The sequence below is a fragment of the Lissotriton vulgaris genome, chromosome 3_2 (assembly GCF_964263255.1).
Source record: "Lissotriton vulgaris chromosome 3_2, aLisVul1.2, whole genome shotgun sequence".
NCBI classification, from domain to species: domain Eukaryota; kingdom Metazoa; phylum Chordata; class Amphibia; order Caudata; family Salamandridae; genus Lissotriton; species Lissotriton vulgaris.
The window spans coordinates 148636970-148656415 of NC_141690.1; the positions used below are offsets into that span (position 1 = coordinate 148636970).

The 19446-nt window shown below is 47.1% G+C and overlaps 1 protein-coding gene across 2 annotated transcripts in view; it reads right to left on the bottom strand.

The window, feature by feature from the left end:
• Positions 1–19446, bottom strand: part of CRMP1 (collapsin response mediator protein 1) — a 237900-nt gene that overhangs the window by 192935 nt on the left and 25519 nt on the right. Inside the window, exon 1 of one of the 2 annotated variants that reach the window (XM_086964106.1) lies at positions 15719–15862. The exons of the other annotated variant lie outside the window; for it this stretch is intronic. Within the exon in view, the coding sequence (XP_086820232.1) occupies positions 15719–15757 (39 nt within the window). The 5' untranslated portion in view covers positions 15758–15862. Of the gene's footprint in view, positions 1–15718; positions 15863–19446 lie in introns of those variants that run through there. 2 annotated transcript variants of the gene reach the window in all.

A 19446-nucleotide genomic window follows, 5' to 3' on the forward strand; every position in this document is an offset into this window, starting at 1 on the left:
TTGCAGTTCGACCAATGATTTCAAACAGGAAGCACATACCTTACAAAACAAGCTTCGGGACAGGGGTTATCCCACAAGACTTCTGAAAACTTCCACTAAAAGAGCCCTTAACAACAATAGAGAATCCCTACTCGAGGTGTATCCCAAAGAGCAAGACGACACAATTACCTGCGTGACCTCGTTCACGAAACATTCATCATTCATAAAAAAGACTGTCAACTCACATTGGGGCATTCTCAATTCTGCAGGGATGGAGCTATCGCGCCCACGCTTTGCATTTAAGAGGACAGCGAACCTAAAGGACACCCTGATTCACACCCGTCCTAAGAAAACTAGCACCCAATCTGTCAATACTCTCTAGGACCTTCCACCAGTCACCGGGCACTATCGCTGTGGTTCCTGCGTCGTGTGCCCTCAGACCATCCAGGGCAAAACCATTGTACTCCAAAGCGATTTCACATGGACAATTAACAAACACACCAATTGCAATAGCTCCAGGTGCATCTATGTTCTGATTTGCCCATGCGAGATGCTGTACATTGGGATGACCATGCGCCCTGTCAAACATCGGATAATGGAGCACAACAGTAATATTCGGTGTCATAAGACACATACCAAACTTTATGAACACTGCAAAGAAAACAATCATTCCACAGAAAACATGCGGTGGACTGTCCTCGAATGTGTACCAACCATTAATCAACAAGCCCTCTTCAGACTCGAACAAAGATGGGTACATCGTCTACACAGCGATGAACTGGGGCTCAATGATGGGGTGCCCTGGACAACTCTAGCCAGATAGTCTTTAATCAGGACTGCATTGTCCAGACCCAGACGATTACCAACACGTTTCACTAGATCAATCTCCCGTTCCAAGATGGCCCCCGCATTATACTGAGCTTGCCTCACTGTTTGAGCAATTCCTTCTTTGCTCTCTACTCCCGCGTGACGCTGCCTAGCAACCGTAGGGACACGCCCCCTTGGTGCGCGCTCAACTCGCCCTTAACTGCACCGGGCATTGCTCCACAACTCCACTGACTGTCCTGGCTTCGGCGTCAACGTGGGAGGGGTAGGTGCCTAGATGCCTGCCATCAGCGACTTTTGAGGTAAGGTGTGGAGACAATCCCTGACCCCCGCTGATTTCCGCGTGTGCTCTGTTAGACACGCTGCAGCTGACTACTCAGCTGCACTTCAGTCCACGGTAAACCGAACGGGTTGTTTAACTTTGCGGTTCCGCGGGGTGCCTTACTCTCTCTGTAGGAACTCCTCACTCGTTGCTGGCCCCACCTGGACAGCTCGTGAGACCTTCAGACGGGACTAACGGGTAAGTCCTTCCTTGATCTTGTTTACTCTCACGTTTACACGGCGAGCATGCCATTTTATTTGTGATCTCCCTGCTGATCACGTTTATCACGCCGGCGCCGGTCTCCAACACAGTATAAAGACAGAGTGTCAAATTGTTCATGATCATTCTTCCTGTGCGGTTTTTGCTATTTTCTTCAGCCTATTCTTATTTAGATACAGGCTCCTCACGTCACTCGACTGCAGTAGGGTTCAACATTACATCTGGTGTTAGTGGTAGTAGCACACCCTATACAGTATGTCTCACCGCCGTGAGCCCAGCATTTCACCACGATGCATGCTACGACTTAAGCATGCCAGCCTTTTACAGAACGTAGTCCTTTCCCGTTCTGTATCTCACCCCTTTTCTCTCACAGAACCTCCTAACACTGACATGAATCATGCAGTTTCTACCCTCCGGGCACACATCACTGTCACTGTTCATGTAGGCACCATATGATGTACTCTGGGCACAAATACTACAATGTTAGTAATTTTTGCTTACTTTCTCCCTAGTTTCCAGGAGGTCCATCAAAGGATACATTTACTGTGCGACACTGTGCAGGTCGTATACCGGAGTCCTCTTACTTGAGAGGATCCCAGCAATCATATGAGCACTAAGGTCCTGACGAATTGCCCTTATGGCAAGAAACATGTCGACCGAATTCACATTAAGGGTTGAATAAGGATTGGTCCCATTGCCCATCACTCCTTAATACCCCTTTACTTTCTTTTAATAAAGCAGTGAGCCTAACTATTAAAATAAATCTTAATGGACTCTACTGACTTTTTTTAATACACACACACTCACGCTCAATATTGCACTCTTTTAGGCCCCTCACACGCATACACCCGTTGGCTCGGAATAAAAGATCTCCGCCAAAGTGCAGCCCCCCATGCTGCCCGACGGGCATTGCACCGCCAGCCTGCCGTAGGAGCAGGATACCAATGATGACGCTGGACGGCCATCGGTTGGGATGACAGTAGTCGTCCTGCCGGTAACCTGTGTGAGGTATCCTTATATTCCGAAAAGGGTCTACACCATGCACTTACCTTTTCATAATCAGTGAGAGAAAAGCTAACCTGAGCTAATCCATTGGCTCCCACTGGGGAACTCTGTACAATCTCTTTGTTCACTCCTTTTTTAAGTGTGTCAGAGAGGGAAGTCCTCTGATGGCGGGCGGAAGGGAGTTCCATATTCTTGGGTCGGCCCCAGAGAAGGCCCGATTGTACGTTTTTTTCCGCAAGCATGCCGGTTGGAGCAACATGTCACTGGCGGACCTTGAAGTTCTGGCTCCTCTGGATATCACGAGTTTCTGGGCGAGATAGGCTGGGGAATTGGTATAAAGAGCCTTGTGTGTGATGCAAGCCAGCTTAAGTTGGATTATGACTTGGAGAGGGAGCCAGTTTAGAGCTTTGAGGTGTGGAGAGATGTGGTCGAATTTCTTTGAGCCTGTTAGGAGTCTGGCGGCGGTGTTGAGGCAGGCTTTCAATGGTGCCAGAGAGTTCTTGGGTAGACCTGCGAGGGTAGAGCAACCATATTCGAGTCTGAAGATGACTAATGCCTCAGTTGCCATTTTTAGGTTGAGTGTGTCAAGGGAAGGTCTCAGGTGTCTTAGGTAGTTCAGGTGAAATCTTGCAGTTTTGGCCATCGAGTTGATATGGCCATGCATATTCAAGCTACAGTCTAGGGTTATTCCAAGGGATTTAACAGAGTCCACAATGGTAGGAGGGCGGTTTAGCGCTGTGATAGCCTTAATCCATTCCTGAATGTCTGGATTGGTTTTTGGTAGGGAGATGAGAAGAAATTCAATTTTTTAAATTAATGAGGACATTTGCCCTGTTGTTCAATGGCACCCCAAAGTCGCTTTGGACTTACAAGAAGTTGTTGAGAAAGAACTGGAAACATTGTTCAAACATGACATCATTGAATGTTCCACTGGTGCCACACCATGGTTTTCATCCCTAGTTGTAGTGCCAAAAGAAGGGAAGTGAAGGTACAGTGCACATTTGCATTGACAAGTGCCAAGCCAACAAACCAATCAATAGAGAAACATCGCGGACATGATCATGCAGCTGAACGGAGCCAAAGTCTTCTGCCATTTTGACCTGAACAAAGGATACCATCAACTCGAGCTGGAAGAGAACTGGAGGTACATTACTACTATTTTGACTCATGTTGGTTTGTTCAGATACAAAAGATTGAGTTTTGGAGTATCGTCGGCTGTGGAGATATTTCAGGATGTCATTGGCCTAGTACTTCAACCTGTCACACATGCTTTCAATTGCAGTGATGACAAAATGGTATTTGGGGCAACACAAAAGGAGCATGACAATGCCCTTACACACGTGTGCCAATCACTTACTGATGCAGATCTTAGTTTGAATGTGAAAAAGTGTGAACTTCACAAAACCAAACTCAAACTCTTTGGGCACATATTCTCTGATGGATGAATGACTCCTGACCCGGATAAAGTGCAAGCATTGTCATCTGCTTGCCCCCCACAAAATATAACTGTTGGACTTGGCCTTTTTGGCTAAAGTTCCCTAAACTTTATGCTTTCCCCCTAGACCGTTTTCCTGACATAGAGTTGCCAATTTAGATGCTTTGGGTACTTTGCCACTGCTGATCAGTGTCAAAGTACAAGTGTTCCCTATGTAAAATGCAATGGTAATTGGTTGGCCATGATTGGTATGTTTGCCGTACTAGTAAAGTCCCTGGTGATGTGCACTGTGTGTGCCAAGACTAGTAATGCAAAGATGCATGGAGAAGGGAACTCAGGCCTGCAGTGTAGGACCTGTGCACAGTTTGCTAAGTTAGCATGTTGTCCTGACATGTGCAACCACTTGTCAGGCCTGAATTTCCCTTTTACATACACATTGGGCACCCCTGTGGTGGGTCCCGGGTAATCTCTGGGCAGGGTGCAGTGTAGGTAAAAGGCAGGACATATCCTAAGGTGTGTGTTATGTCCTAGGTTCCTGTAAGTTTATAAAGGAGAGGTGAAGTTTAGTATGTATGAACTCACAGTGTCATAACACATCTTTCTGTGAAGGTGGTTTTGTCACTGTGTGTTCAGAAACCACTCTTTTAGAAAGTGGCTGAGTTTTGTGCTTTAGGCATTTCTGTGTGTCTCTGCTGAAATGTGGATTGTCTGTCTGGATCTGAAAGGTGAGAGGAGCTAGGATAGGTCTTGACCCAGGGAGGGGTTGAGCTGGCACAGGCTGCCCTGCATCTAGAGAGTATGGGAAGGAGAAGCCCAGGAAGTGAAAAGGCCTGGGCTGCTGCTATAAACCAATTGACCCATCTCCTGCTGAGTGATTAAGGATCCAGCCCCCCAGTATCAAAGGGAGAAAGGTGACACAGGGAGGGAGACACCCAGAACTGATTTAGGGAGGGGTCAGGGACCCCTGAGCACAAATGAACTTCAAAGACATTAAGGGGTATAACTATGAGAGCTGAAACCCCTGAATCTGGGAATGAAACAGAAATGGATTGAGACTGAAAAGGCTTAGACCCATTTTGTGGTCAAGAAAAACCTCTGCTAAAGAAGGAGCAACTGAAGAGACTGCAGTGGAAAGAACAATGCTTGCTTCATGATCTGGGGTTGGTATGCAGTTTGCTGTTCTAACCAAGGGAGAGGCTGTTAGGACTGTGCTTGGAGGCACTGGGTCCCCCTGCTTGAATGAATGAATAAAATATTTAATAGAGCTCACGGTGGCCGAGCGGCTTCCTGGCGCTAGGGACTTGATCAAGAACTCAGCAGAGGGGACCCAGGGAAATTTAAGAGGGGAATGCCTGAAGAAAGAGGAAAGTTTTAAGGGCTTTGCGGAAGTGAGCGTAGATGGAGATGGAGCGAATAGAAAGAGGGAGGCTATTCCAGAAATGGGGGGCAAGGACTGAGAGTCGGGTTCCCCCCGTTCTGGATTTGCGGAAGCGAGGGATGTGAAGAAGAGAGAGAGAGGAAGAACGAAGAGTGCGAACAGGGGCATGAGAAAAGACAAGAGTGTTAATGAACAAGGGTGCAGATCGGGAGTGAGCCAGGAATGCTAGACAGGCCAGTTTGAAGAAGGATCTGAAACGAACAGGGAGCCAGTGAAGTGATTTGAGAACCGGGGTGATATGAGAAGAATTAGGGAGGGAGAGGATGAGGCGAGCAGCTTGATTTTGAATGGCCTGTAGGCGGCGGGATTCGTAAGCAGGTATGCCCACGTACAGGCCATTCCCATAGTCAAGGCGGGAGGTAACGAGGGCCATGACTATGGATTTGAGTGCATCGGTAGAAAAAAAGCGGGAGATTTTCCGAATTAAACGGAGGGAGAGAAAGCAGGAGGACACAACGGAGCTGATCTGACTGTGCATAGATAAGTCATGACTGACTTTGATGCCGAGAGTGCGGACAGAGGAAGAGGGGACAGGGGGGGACCAAAAGAAAGGGGCCAATGTGCGGGGGTCCAGGGGTTGGAGGGGCCACCAGTGAGAACAAGTTCCGTCTTATCTGGATTGAGCTTCAGTTGGTTAGCGCACATCCAGTCAGAAATGAAGACTAAGGTGGAACAGAACTTGGGAAGAGAATCAGGGGTAGAAGAAAGATCGAAAACGAGCTGAAGGTCATCTGCTTGAAGAAGACTGTGCTTTCTGCTGTGTCTTGTAACCCCAAGGGCCTGAGGTGAGCTGGCTCCCTGTTTGGAAATACAGGAATATAAATGTTTGCGGAGAAGTCCCAAGCAACGTGGTGTGTGTGGGTGTGTGTGGGCTTTTGCAGCTTGAGACCCTCAGAAGTTGTGCCTTTTGATCATGGGCAAGGTTGTGGGTAAGCTTAGTCTCGTACGTGCAGGAAGCATGTCATGGTGCAGGCCAAGGCATTGGGTAGGAAAGCATGCTCCTTGTGTGCACCGAAAGAAAAAGTGAAACACTGACGTGCAGAGTACATGTCGTGGTGCAGTCAGGGCATTGGTGAGGAGCGCCTGGTCATCGTGTGCACCGAGTGAAGAAGTGAGACTCGTACTCACAGAGTGCATGTCGTGGAGCAGCCAAGGTGTTGGTGAAGATCGCCTGGTCATGGTGTGTACCGAGTGAAGAAGTGAGTCTCTGAGGCGCAGAGTGCATGTCGTGGTGCATCCAGGGCATTGGTGAAGAGCACCTGGACATCGTGTGCACTGGGAGAAGAGGAGAGACTCGGATGCACAGGGCACATGTCGAGGTGCGAGCAGAGGCGTTGGTGAAGAGGGCCGGGTCAGCGTGTGCACCAGAGATGAGGCGAGTCTCGGACACGCAGAGTGCGTGTCGAGGTGCAACCTGAGGTGCTTGTGAAGAGTGTCTGGGTAGTGTGTGCAACGAATTTGAAGAAAGTCTCCACAGTGCAGAGGGCTTACTGAGACCACCGGAAGGAGGGCCAGGTCATTGGGCCCTCGGAGTAAAACAGTAGCGGCCTGGACTGGCAGCCCCGGAGGAGCTGAGCCGCCGGCCCTAGCTCGCCGTACCCATTGACAGAGTTCTGGATCAAGGCCCAAGCAGCTGAAGGAGGAGATGAGAGTGGGTTCGCGCCCCCCCAGGTAACGTGGATCACGACCTGGGGTGGGGTGTGAGCCCAGAGGGACATTCTCTCGGCCACTCGCTTCTATCAGCTGCGTGAGCCTTTTGCTTCGGCTCAGATCTCGCCCCATGCTGGCCCAAGGAGGGGCAGTACTGGGGCCAGAGTGAGAAGCAGTACTTTTATGTCATCATTGATCCATAATGGGGGCACTGTTAACGGAGCACCTAAACTGCTGTATTACACTTTGCATTATTGCTGCTAACAAACTATCAAACTGTCGTATGATGCCTGACCTCATTTGTGCCTGACAAACTACATGCTTGGTGCGCTATGCACTGTTATTTTTCCCTTGAGGAGTACATGATTGTAAAGTGGCCCATTGCGTTATTTCTTCATCGCACAGTATCTGACTATAACATGGCGCAGTGCATGTGATTGTAGCGTGACGCGTTGCATTTTTTTTTCCTGGTACAGGGCATGCTGGTAGTGATATGCATTGCATTATTCCTTCTTTTGAAAAGTACATGACTGTGGTATTACGTATGGCATTATTTCTCAGTTGCACAGTACGACAGAAAATCGTTACGCATTGCAGTATTTCTTTTCTTTTTGCAATGTGTGTGATTCTAGCAATACGACTTGCCTAACCTTTTGGAAACGGTTAGAAGCAAGCTTAACTGTTGGTTAGAAGCGGTGGTTGGGATTAGAACCTACCAACCCACCAGAAGGAATACTACCCGTTCTTTATATGTTAATTTTGTATTGTGTGGTCATATCGTAGATCTGCTTATTGCTTATACTCATTTTATAAAAACTTGTGTGTAGTCTATTTGTGGTGACATCAGTGGGTTGCTGTGAGTGTGGTTGCACATACTGTACACTTGTGCCTTGGAGATAAGCCTGGCTGCTCTTGCCAAGCCACTAAGCGGGTGATCAAGGCTATCTCAGACGGTGTCCTTACTTACCCTAACATTGAAACGAGGGGTCGGGGACTCCCGCCTCCAGCATTTGGTGGCGACGGTGAGGGATAAGGAACCCCACTTACAGCAATAACCATACTTTAAACCTTTTATGCATGGACAGTTATTACCCAAGATACGTTTGTGACTTTGCCCCATTGAGAGACTTAACAAGGCAAAATGTCTCGTTCTGGTGGTGTACTGACTGTGACAAAAGTATCAAAAACACAAAACATGTGATTAAGAATGCAACTGAAATGGCCTGCTTTGACCCCCAGTTACATACTGAGATCACAGTAGATGCAAGCCCGGTGGGTCTGGGAGAAATCCTTGCTCAACACAATGGCCATCTGAAGGCCCAGAGACACATTGTAATACCCTATACAACAAGTGGGGGATTCCCACTTCCTGTTTTGTCTTTAATACTACATTCTTTCCTTCATGACAGGCACAGCACCCCCTAACTTGTTGTACTTACTGGTCCTTTTCTATGACATGGTAGCCTATGCCAGTAGAGTCTGTATGAAACAGAACGGGCCAATTCTCGGCAGGATGAGTGTCTGGTGGTAGTATGGACCTGTGAGCAGTTTCATGTGTTTTATATGGCAAATGTTTCACTAACATTACAGATCACCAAGCATTGCTCATTATTTTGGGAAAACCAAAAGCTAAGATGCCCCCTCATATCGAGAGGTAGGGGTTGGGACTGCAAGAGTAAGAAGATGTGATTGTACCAAGTCAGGGAAAGAACAAAACCTGACTGACTACTTTTCGAAAGTGCCACTACATCGCCACAGTTCAACGTCCAAAGGGGCTAAGAGTTTCTAAACTTCATTATGAGGTCCAGCACACCAGCAGCTCTGTCTATTGAACACGTTATTGCTGATATGAATGCAGATAAAGACATGCTCATCCTCAAAGACATCATTACAACACAATCTTGGAGGAAAAGTGTTTGACCCTTTGCTGATGATATTGAATTTCAAAAATTCAAAAATGTACAAGATGAACTATCCATCACCTGAAAAGGTATCAGACTTAGAGGCTCGAGGATCATAATTCCTGTGAGTCTGAGGCAGCAAACCATTTAATTGGTCCATGAAGCACACTGTGGCATTGTAGCCATTAGAAGAGCCCTAAGAGAGGAGCGTGATTCCCTCACCTAGATGAAAGAGCTGAGAAAGAGCTGAAAATGTGACAACTTTGTAACTGTTTATCCTCAAAGGGGAAGCAGCATGCATTAAAAATGTCTGACTTTTCTGGACATGCCTGAGAGAGAGTTGGAATGATTTATTTGGGCCTCTAGGAAATGGACATTATCTCATGGCAGTCAATGATAAGTATTCTCCTTTTCCTCTGGTGGAACACTTGTCATCAAGAGCCCATAACAAAGTCGTTGAGCGGCTTGATAACATCTTTGCAGCGTGGGGCAACTATGATATTCTCAAATCTGACATGGACCCACCTTTCAATAGCAAAGACTTTAAGGAATTTCCTGTGTGTCTTATGTAAAGCAGCAAAAGAGTACCCCTCTCGTGCCCCAAGTCAATGGTATTGTTGAACGATTCATGGGTACCCTCAAGAAGGTAATTCAGCGAGCATTGATAAAGGGAATCAATCTCAACCAAGCGATGTGTCAAACCCTTCATGCCTATTGATCAACTTCTCACTCCAGAAATGGTGAGAGTCTTGCCACCTTGCTATTTGGGAGAGCCATCAGAACCAATCTGCCACAATGGATATTGGGCATATCGATGAATGCCGATGAGGTTCGTATCAAAGACGCTTCTCAAAAGTGTAAGATGATAACGTATGATGATCATATGATGATCATCCCCAACGTACTCAGAAAACAGTCTTCAGAATATGGGATTGGGTACTGGTCAAACAGAAAAGGAAGCAAATAACGGACACTCCATTTGATGTTGACCCATTGAGGGTTGTCCGGCGCAAAGGATACATGGTGACAGCTGATCGTACGAAAAGTCCATCACAGGGACTCGTCACACTTTAAACACCTACCTCTATGTTCGTCAGCTCCTGATATTAGGAGCAAGGCAACCCAACCTGCTTGTCCAGATCAAGCCTCTGAACCAATGTCATCGGTGTCTGATCAAGGTGCCCCTCATTACCTCATACCACCCATTCTGGCCAACCTGTGTGAGCACCTCAATGACTCATTGTGGATCTATGAGGCTAATGCGGTCTGTACTTTTTATTTAACAAAGGAGGAGATGTAGTGTGTTGAGATCATGCATGCCAGGACCCTTGTGGTTCTGGGTGGGCTCTAAACAGGAATTACATAATCTGCTGGGATGTGTTAAGGTGCGGGTATAAGAGTCATGACGCAATGCGTGCAAAGTGTGGTTGTATGTTGAAGAAAAAAACATATATTGCAGATCTCCTTGTGCTGGGAATTTCATTTGCATGCTCTTGGACAGAGGAACACGCTACATAAACTACATAAGCTTTAATAACCCCATTGTATATTTATTTTTACATATCCTTCAAAAATGTAGCTCCTGATCCCAGTATCTATTTTGCTGTCGTTTTTGGTTTAGTTTAATTTATTACATGTTTATTGCTTTGGGAATGTTATCGTGTTGCATTTTCAGTAATGCTGTTTTGATACTGTTTAACTACTTGACATACATTTATTTGGGGAGAAGTGCTCTGTTTTGTGACACTGCTCCCAGAGGCTCAAACCTCAGGTTTTTCACTGATACTCCCTTTACACCTAACAAGACACCGACTTTCACTGATACTCCATTTATACCTAACAAGACACCGACTTCTTAGTTTGGTGAGAGCCATCTCCCAACCAAGAGTCCACCAGGTTTGGACAGCAGGTTAAAATACCTACCCCCGCAACTGAACCAATAAACAAGAAAAACCCTATACCCAATTAACACCACACCTACTTATTGGAGTCAGGGCATGTCTACAGACAGCTCCACATGGAGTTCCCCAATTTGCAAACCTACAAGGCACACATATTTTGCACCAAGAGCAAAAGGCCAAGTAATTGGTGAATGTGCACTATATAAAAACATGCACCATAACAAGAGGAGAGGGGGTAGGAAATGTAGCCTAGCGGCTTGCGCTGCCTTTGGAACTGGGGCATCAGGGTCCTGATTTATCAAGGTTTTGCACTGCCTTTGCCCCTTGCAAGGGGGCGCAAGAGCAACAGAAAACCTAAGTGAGGATTATCAAGTTACACAAGGCCACCGTGCGTGGCTTAATAAATCCTTAGTAATGCAAGGCAGTGCAAAGTGCTGCCTTGCTTTACTTTTCTCCAAATGAGCGTGCAGTAGGTGTAGCGTGGGTGTTCCCATGCATCTACCCATGGATTTTTACACATTCCCAGATTTGCAATTACTGGCTGGCCTGGGAACGTGTCAAGATGCTACACCTCCCCAGGTGAGGCGCAACAAGGAGACCTATCTTTATTTCTCCTCTTTGTTTCCTGTTTCTAAGTGTGCTGCACTCTGTATCACATATAGAAAGAAGAAGATGCCTCTGAGGACTGTTTACGTGCAGGAAGGTGTCCCTTCCTCACAGAAACAATCCTGCCTACAACGCAAGCAAGCTTGCACCATGACACAAGGGTGCCTGCGTTGGTGATAGGCAGACAAAAGTGCACCATATAATTGTAAATATGGCAAATTCCTTCCCTTTTGGTTTCAAGCAGCAAGGTGGCGTTCTGTGTGTGCGAAAAAATGATAAAGATAGGCCCAGGTGTGTATCCTCGCCTCAGCTCAATATCATGCAACTCTGGACAAACAACGTAATGACCCAAAAAAATCTGGAACGTCTGATTCACATGTAAATTGTTCTAATGCCTTTCGACCATGTGTGCACTATAAAAAAAAACTTAAATGATGAAAAAAATCGAAACTTCTCAAAGTTAGGCAGCATAATTCCAATTTAAGAGATCTTAACTTGCTTCTGCTTTATTTTATTAATTGTTTATTTATAAAGTGACACAAAGCAGACAGTTTTCTTATTGCTGAGACCAATGGCCAGAAAGCAACATTGGTGAGACCCCAGAAAAGGAAGCAGAGGCAAAAGCTAGATAATTGTCTATCTTTCTCAGCTTGGGCGGCACTTAGTTACAAAGCACGGCAGCCAGACATCGGAAGGAATGACAGCCAGTGCGTTCCCTCTCTTATACGTGGCTCATGTAGTTAGTGCAGATTTTCTGAGGGCAGTGATCAGACTGTACAGTGCTTAATTTGCACAAAAAATCAGTACCAGGACTCTCGCCAGGAGGCCACTGTAGCTTGCACCAAACAATGCCACTGCCATGCTGCCAATGAAAGAAAAAACACAACTATTAACCATCACACAACTTCAAATGTGACGATTATGTCTATTTCAGGCTCCCAAGCTATAAAAATGGCTTGCGCTGGAAAGTAATAGTCATTTTTAATGTATATTGCTTATTGAATTAACAATTAACTCTTGTTGTGGTCATCTCTAAATTAGCCAGACAGCGCTACCTTGTGGCAGACTGTCACAAGCGCCAGTATTGACAATTAAGTGCCGGTGCCGAGCACTGGAAACCACCGGCTCAGATCAAGCACTGAGACTGTAGTATTTAGGTGCAGACTGTTGCTGCCTGCACCTTATCTCCAGGACCTGCAGCATCACTGATAAAGCAGACAACTATGGCACACCTCAATGTCTATTCATAAACCGGACGTCTCAGCAAAACTTGCAACAACAGTTCCAGAATGCAGAGTAGGAAACAGAGGAACAACTAGGCTCCCGGCCTTCTCTTTCTACGCCCACAGGCTATGAAATGCGATCCCAGTCGCCACTCGCCACTCACCAATCATCATTCCTCATCAGCTTCAGGACAGAGTTCAAAGCCTTGCTCTTCAGCAACATTTCATCACGGTATGCAGGGCTTTAAGTGGGCCGGGACCTGCCGGTGCTGAGCACTGGCAGTTCTAAAAAGCAGGTGCTGAGACTGGTCCCTATGGGGTTCTCAATGTTTGCCCTCACCTTCAGGGTGAAAAAAACATCTTAGTTCAGCAGCAGTACCACCCTTCACTGCCTCTGCTGTAGCTTCAAAAATACTCGCTATAGTTCTTTCACAGTCTCATTTCAAAACGAAGCATTTTTGATAGTCTGTACAACGAAGCCATAGTTTTTGCTTATTTATCTTACACAACTAACAACCATTGACAAAGCCAATAGTTGTGGCTTGTTGTAGGTGTAATGTTACTTGCTGCATTATGTATCTGGATGCAAGGACAGAAGCAGCAAATTACCAGTGAGGCAGCACACGATGCTAAGCACAGATTTTTGGCTTATGTGTTTTAATCCCTAATTACATTGGCCACACCCTTTGAGAGGCGCCCAGTTTTTTCATTCCACTTAAAGCCCTGACTGTATGACCTCACAGTAATCAACGTACCTAAAGTACTCCCAGACCCATCATCCCTGTCCCTACCCCAGGTTCCACCCCTGTCTCTACACTACCACCAGTACGGTCCTCCTGCCCCTAACTACTTCCTGCTGCCTTCCCCTCCTCCCCTCTACCCGCCCCATCCAACTCCCATCTGAACATCCCACACCTACTGAACACTGCTCAGTTGCAATGCAGCGTGACTCACGCCTTATAAATCAACATTCATTTTTCTACAGGTTGGTTTGAATGCTGGAGCAAACTGATTGTTAACTCGTTTACAGCACTGTGCGAACGTCTACAGCACTGCGAGGTACATGAGGTAGACCACAGCATTTCGGGGGTGCTTTCTTGGAGACGTGGGCACAGAATATTGCCCCCAAGTCATCAACACAGACAGGAAAAGAAGCTCCGCTCCTATTTCCACTGGCAGTACTGGGAACACTGGAGAAACACTCCCCTCTTCCAAAAACGTCCAGAATCCTGAGTCCACTCATGTTGTTTTCGTGATACATTGCCCCAGGGGCGGCCTTAGGCATGTGCAAGCTGTGCACCTGCACAGGGCCACCAAACCCAAGGGGCCAACACGCCAATATATATCCTTAATATAATAATCCTCTGAGGATGGATACATATTTGCGTGGCGGCCCCTGGCAGGGATTTGGCGGCCTCTTGCTCTGTTCCTCTTCCAAACACCCTGAACCCTCTCCCCCACCCTCTTCACTGGCCTCAGCGCTCCGCCCCGCCCGGACTCCCTCTTCCGGGGCCCCCTACCTATGCTCCCTGCCCAGGGCCACCATGAGCCTAGAGCCGCCCCTGATTGTCCATAGGCTATGTAATGGACCACTGGAATTATCTCATTCTGAAGAGTTTTTTGCATGCTTCCGCGTTTGCCACGTTTGCCACATAATTTATAAACTGCTCCTGCATCTGCAAATGTTAACAAAAGAATGCTGCATCAAGCTCAAACACGCCCAAAGTTGCTAAAACCTGGTGAGGTGGTCCTACGCAATGAATGGCCCTTTGTAAAAGGATGACTGGTCATCTTTCAGTTGCTTATTGCTGCATTTGGTTGTGAAACCGGTCCTAATTAGGTGAAACCTTTGCCCAGACTGCGTTACCATGAATAAAAATGTGAAAATAATGAAGTAATACTACCACAAAACGGGCCGCTTCAGACCGCATGAATTGCCTTTTCTTGCCGAATGATTTAGTCTACTCTGCTGCATAATTTGGTCTTCCCCTACCGCATAATTCCAGTAGGACTGGCCATGTGACATAAATGTCCCAGTGGTGTGTGTTAATGTTAAAAATGCCTATTTTGTAAATGGTGCGTTTGGATGAAACCTCGTGTTTGGCCTTTGTTCTTTGAATTACCCGCACTTCCCTTCTCGGTTTATACTCACACAGTGAGTTAAAAGAGCGATTTTGCTGCCATTAAACACTACAGACAAGACCGACGGATCATATATTGGGTTGATTTTTTACGAGCGTCTAATTGGTGGAGTGGGGGAGAGAGGTGCAGGTTATGGGTGCAGTCTAAACAGGAGTAGGAGCGAGTGGGTGCGTTGTCTTTTGGGTAATGGAGGTACGGGATGCCATCTCTGTTGGAGCACAGGGGGCGGGCGCGGGGTTTTGAAAATGATGGGGTGCAGATTCTGCGGGGGTCGAACGTGGGTGGGTGCGGGGTGCACCCTCTAATGGCGCGATTGTATTAATTTAGCACAAATCCATCCGTTCAGTTTCATCGCTGTGTGAGGGGTTCCTCTCTGAGCAACTGCACCGGTTGGTACCCTACTGCACCGAGCATCGCTCAGCACTACCTTCGCATCCGTCCCCTCTTCGCCCCTTTGTTCTCCCGACCCATTCATTCATTCAATGGACATTACTATGAACTGCGAACGGTATATTCATCTTGGAAATGTAAACGAATTGACACATAGCCTTGAACTGGGGACAGATTATGCACGGGTTGAGGTTTGAATTTCACCAGCGAGAGAATGAGAGAAACAAAAGAGCTGCAATAAATCATGGCCCGCCCCCCCTGTCTGCATCAGCGGCAGTCCCTGGCCCCTGCCTCTCCCCCGAGGAGAGGTCTCCCCGCCTGACACCCCGTGTCTCCCTCGCAGCCACTGTAGCCCCGTCCCGGGAGGCGGTGCCCTCCGGGCGGGTTTCCCTTTCTCCCTCTGCGCACATGTCAGCCTCGCTCCATCGCCCCGGCTTCACCTCGTCGCCATGACAAAGAAGGATGTCCCTGCCCCGCACTACAGCGCTGCCTTGTTCGCGTTCTGGCACAGGAGGGAATTCAATCATTCCAATGGCTACTCCTAGGCTGAGAGCGTCCTGGGCAGTGACGGTAATTGATAGTCTTGGGCAAAGTACGCCCCTCTCCGTTACCAACCCCTATGCCCAGCGGCAGGTGCCCACCCTATCTATCCCATTCCCAGCTGCACAAGCCTGCTTCTTACCGTGAGGTGCGGGATGCTCTTGCTTCCCTGGTGAGACATCTTTCTGCTGGTGACAGGCAATTCAGGGCAAGCGAGGGAAAGTTCCCTTTCAAATGGGCATCAGCCGTCTGCGGATTCTAATGCCACCTATTGCGGCAGCGGTGGGAGCAGGTGGGGCGGGGGGCGCCTCTTCACAGAGCCGGCCGGGGCTTTGTCTGGAAGCGGCAGCGCCCTCCAGTGGCGATCTGGAGTGCGTTCTGCTTCCAGTGCACATGGGCCAACTCTGCCTGTGGCGTGCAGAGCAGGGGCGTGATTTTTGAGGCGTTGGCCTCATTTGGGGTTACTATCCTGTTGTGTAGATGTGTAGAGTCAACTATCCCCCTGGAAGGTATTAATGACATCACTATTTAAAAGCACTCCTCTACACAAAGATGGTGTCTGGATGATTGATCATTGTTGTTTCATCACTTTATCATATTCTCTTCCTTGCGTCGCTTTTGCTAAATAAAAGCATGCATATACCGTACTGCCCCATCACCTTCCTATCAGCTCCAATAATGATGGCACGTGGCGCTGACAATGATTCTATACTATCACTCAGGTAAACACGGTGTCTCCAATAAACCTCCGAATGATTAATATCTGATTTAGGCCCTACAGGATTAGGACAGGTGTGTAATATCTGGTTGATAACAGTAGGTCAGCCACTGACCTCGGCAGCAAGCGCGTCATATCGCGTGACAGGGGTGACGGCAGCTGGCTGTATCAAACCGCTGATCTATGTGATGCTAGATCAAACATCTCACCCAGGCTGCTGTTTATAATTTAAAGCATTCGGTTCCCTCCCCCCCCTGCATCACACTTTAAAGCATTCAGATTCACCCTTGAGTCACACGTGTGCACATATTAAGGAGCAGGCCCTGTCACATAAAGACTGAGGACAAAGGCGAGTCCTGGCCCTGCAGTGCCCCAGGAGAGCTCCTCTTGTGTTCTTCGCCAGCAAATCACCTGTTTTAATAACTCTACAATAAAAACTCTTGCAATAAATAATACAAATAAAGCTGGTTTCATTGTTTCTCACAGCGACCTCCAATAAAGGTTACCATGGTGATCGGGCATCTCCGGATACATGCTGGCTCCGTAGATCACGTGGGACTGAGGCCAATCGTACTGTACGCTTCCTATTTTAGAGCCACACGCGGTGCCCGTTAGGTTCACAATGGGCTCCACGCAGTGGCTACATTCATGCGCCAGCGGCCCCTCCCATCGCCTCCAGGCGCGCATCAGGGAACAAATTAAATCCCGTTTCGCGCCCTTTTCTGGTCAGAAGATTCCACATGAGCGCCGGTCTCGAGCTGGATCCCATGAACACTTCCTGAACTTCCAAGCTCTATCTTCAAAGCAGACCTGGCCCTGGGACAGACACTGAGCCTCAGTCTTGGCAGTGGACCGCTGGCAGAGACTGGATATCTGGTCCGCCGGTGACCACTCACAGCGCACACCTTATGTTGCTTTTCTCATGCTCATCAACTGTTACCACCCCCAGGTCTGTGTGATACAGGGATGTATCCCAGATTGGTCCCTTGTATTATTAGACTCTTTCTTTGCTGTTAGCTAGTTTGCTCTTTATTGTTTATTGTTTATGACAAATGCTCAATAAATACGCCTGAAATAAAAAAAAGTGCACACCTGAGGGCGTCAACACTGGAGGGTAGTCCTCTGCTCAAAAAGTGCTGTCCACCTTTTAATACATAATAATAACTTATTTTATATTGGATAATGTAACCTCACCTGTACTTTATTTATAACGCTATTGTTAGTTACTGAGAAGTCACACGGCAAAATAAAGGTAAATAACGACTGTCCCTTTAAATTAGGGCCAACTGAGAGCATAGTGTAATTTTTGTCTCTGGCCAGGTGTGTTGGTCCATGTCTGAACTGGTGTGGCAGAGTGGGCTAAAGAACGGTGATGGATTAAACCCAGATCAGTTGACTGGGTGTGAGTGTTTGATTGATTCAGATGCTCCGTCCATCACTACCCCCTTTTGTACCGCAGGTGTGTTGGTCAGCAGCAACACACCATGGGCCGAAGAGGGTGATGAGCAGCGGGTCTGGCAAACAGCGGCAAGTGCTGTCACCAAGAGGGGCTCGTCCATCGAGCCGGGCAGGTGCTCATATGTAGGACTTGATTCTGGTTCCGTCACTGTGAAATGCTGTGTGAAGTGGAATCTGCAGGTAAAGGTGCGTACAGCCTGTCTACTCAGCGGAGGCCGACTGTCATCAATGGCCTCCTCCACCAGGCCAGACCCTGTAGGGGCGACAGAGCCCTTAAACTGAATGTAGCAGCAAGAGAGCCATCTAAGCGGGCAGTGGAAATAAGCATGCACATTCTTCTATTTCCAGTTCTAAATGGTATGTATCAGTGGTTTGCGACCGCAACTGCAGATACAAGTCAATGACCTATTACTGCCCCCAAGTTGTGTTAATCGGTTCCCAGAGGAAGCGGTGCTTGTGGGACACCCTTTCCTTTGCAAATTGTGTTGGCTGGCTCAGGAGGCGAAGGCACTGATCCAAAGTACCACAGACTATCACTGGACTAGTGTTTGCTGCCCCTTATGTCCTCCCAAATAGGCTTTGTTCATATTTAAAAAGTAGGACCTGTTCCTAAAGTAAATGTTTCCCATTTTGTAATACAAAGGCTGCAACAGAGATCTACTGTCCATGAGCAGGCCTTATTCCCTCAATCAACAGCTAGTCACATTGAGTGTAAATTGCACCCTGCCTAGTTGATATTCACTAGGCCCATGGCCCCCTGGGAATGGATAATTTGCAATGAGATCTACTGGTACATGAGTCAAATCATAAAATGCATTTCCATGTGCAAACCATTCAGTGTGCAAATTGCACATCTCTAGTTTGCAAATGAGAGTAGCACATCAGGCACATCATTTTTTTTTATCAGAAGCACCTTTTTGACACCGAATGTGCTGTAATAAGAACATTATTTCCAACCAATTATAGGTAGTTTTGGACTTGGCCCTTTTTGCAGTCATCCCCAAACTAGTGTCCCATGATAATAAATACAAATAGTTAGGGTAACCCTAGACCCATTTTATCCTTCACACTCACTGCACTACCTAGCCCACACACCCGCTCATACCCTACGGCTTCATCACCAAAATATCTCTGCCAAAGAGCCCCTTCGCGGGTGCCCGTCGGGCATTGCAGCGCCGCCTGACGAGGAGCAGGCCCAATGATGAAGCATGACATCCTTTGGGGTGTGTGAGGGCACCTCTTAGAAAAGATCTTCCTTTCCCCTTCCTTAAGAACTGCACTCCGTCATGATTCACACTTTTACCAGGGAGCATGTGTGAAGGACCTGTTCGAATATAGCTCCTGGTTTCTATTGTTTAATACAATTTAAAAATGGGAGCAAGTAGGAATGTCTATTTTGGTGTCTAAATAATTGTAATTTAAAACCCTCTTTAATGGTAAACTTGGAATTTAAGTTACAATTCTGAAAATGCCACTTTTAGAAAGTTCAAACGTATTGACAACCAATTTGACATATGAATTGTTAAAGTGTATGTTTTCTCTGTGTTTGAAATTAGTATATGTTTGTCACTTAGAAAGTTTTGTCACAATTATTCATACATTTTGTATGCACATATTGAAACAATTGACAGTTTTTTCCTTTTCTCTGACGAAGAAAAGAAATTGGCAATTGCTCTAAAAAAGTATAAAATCAT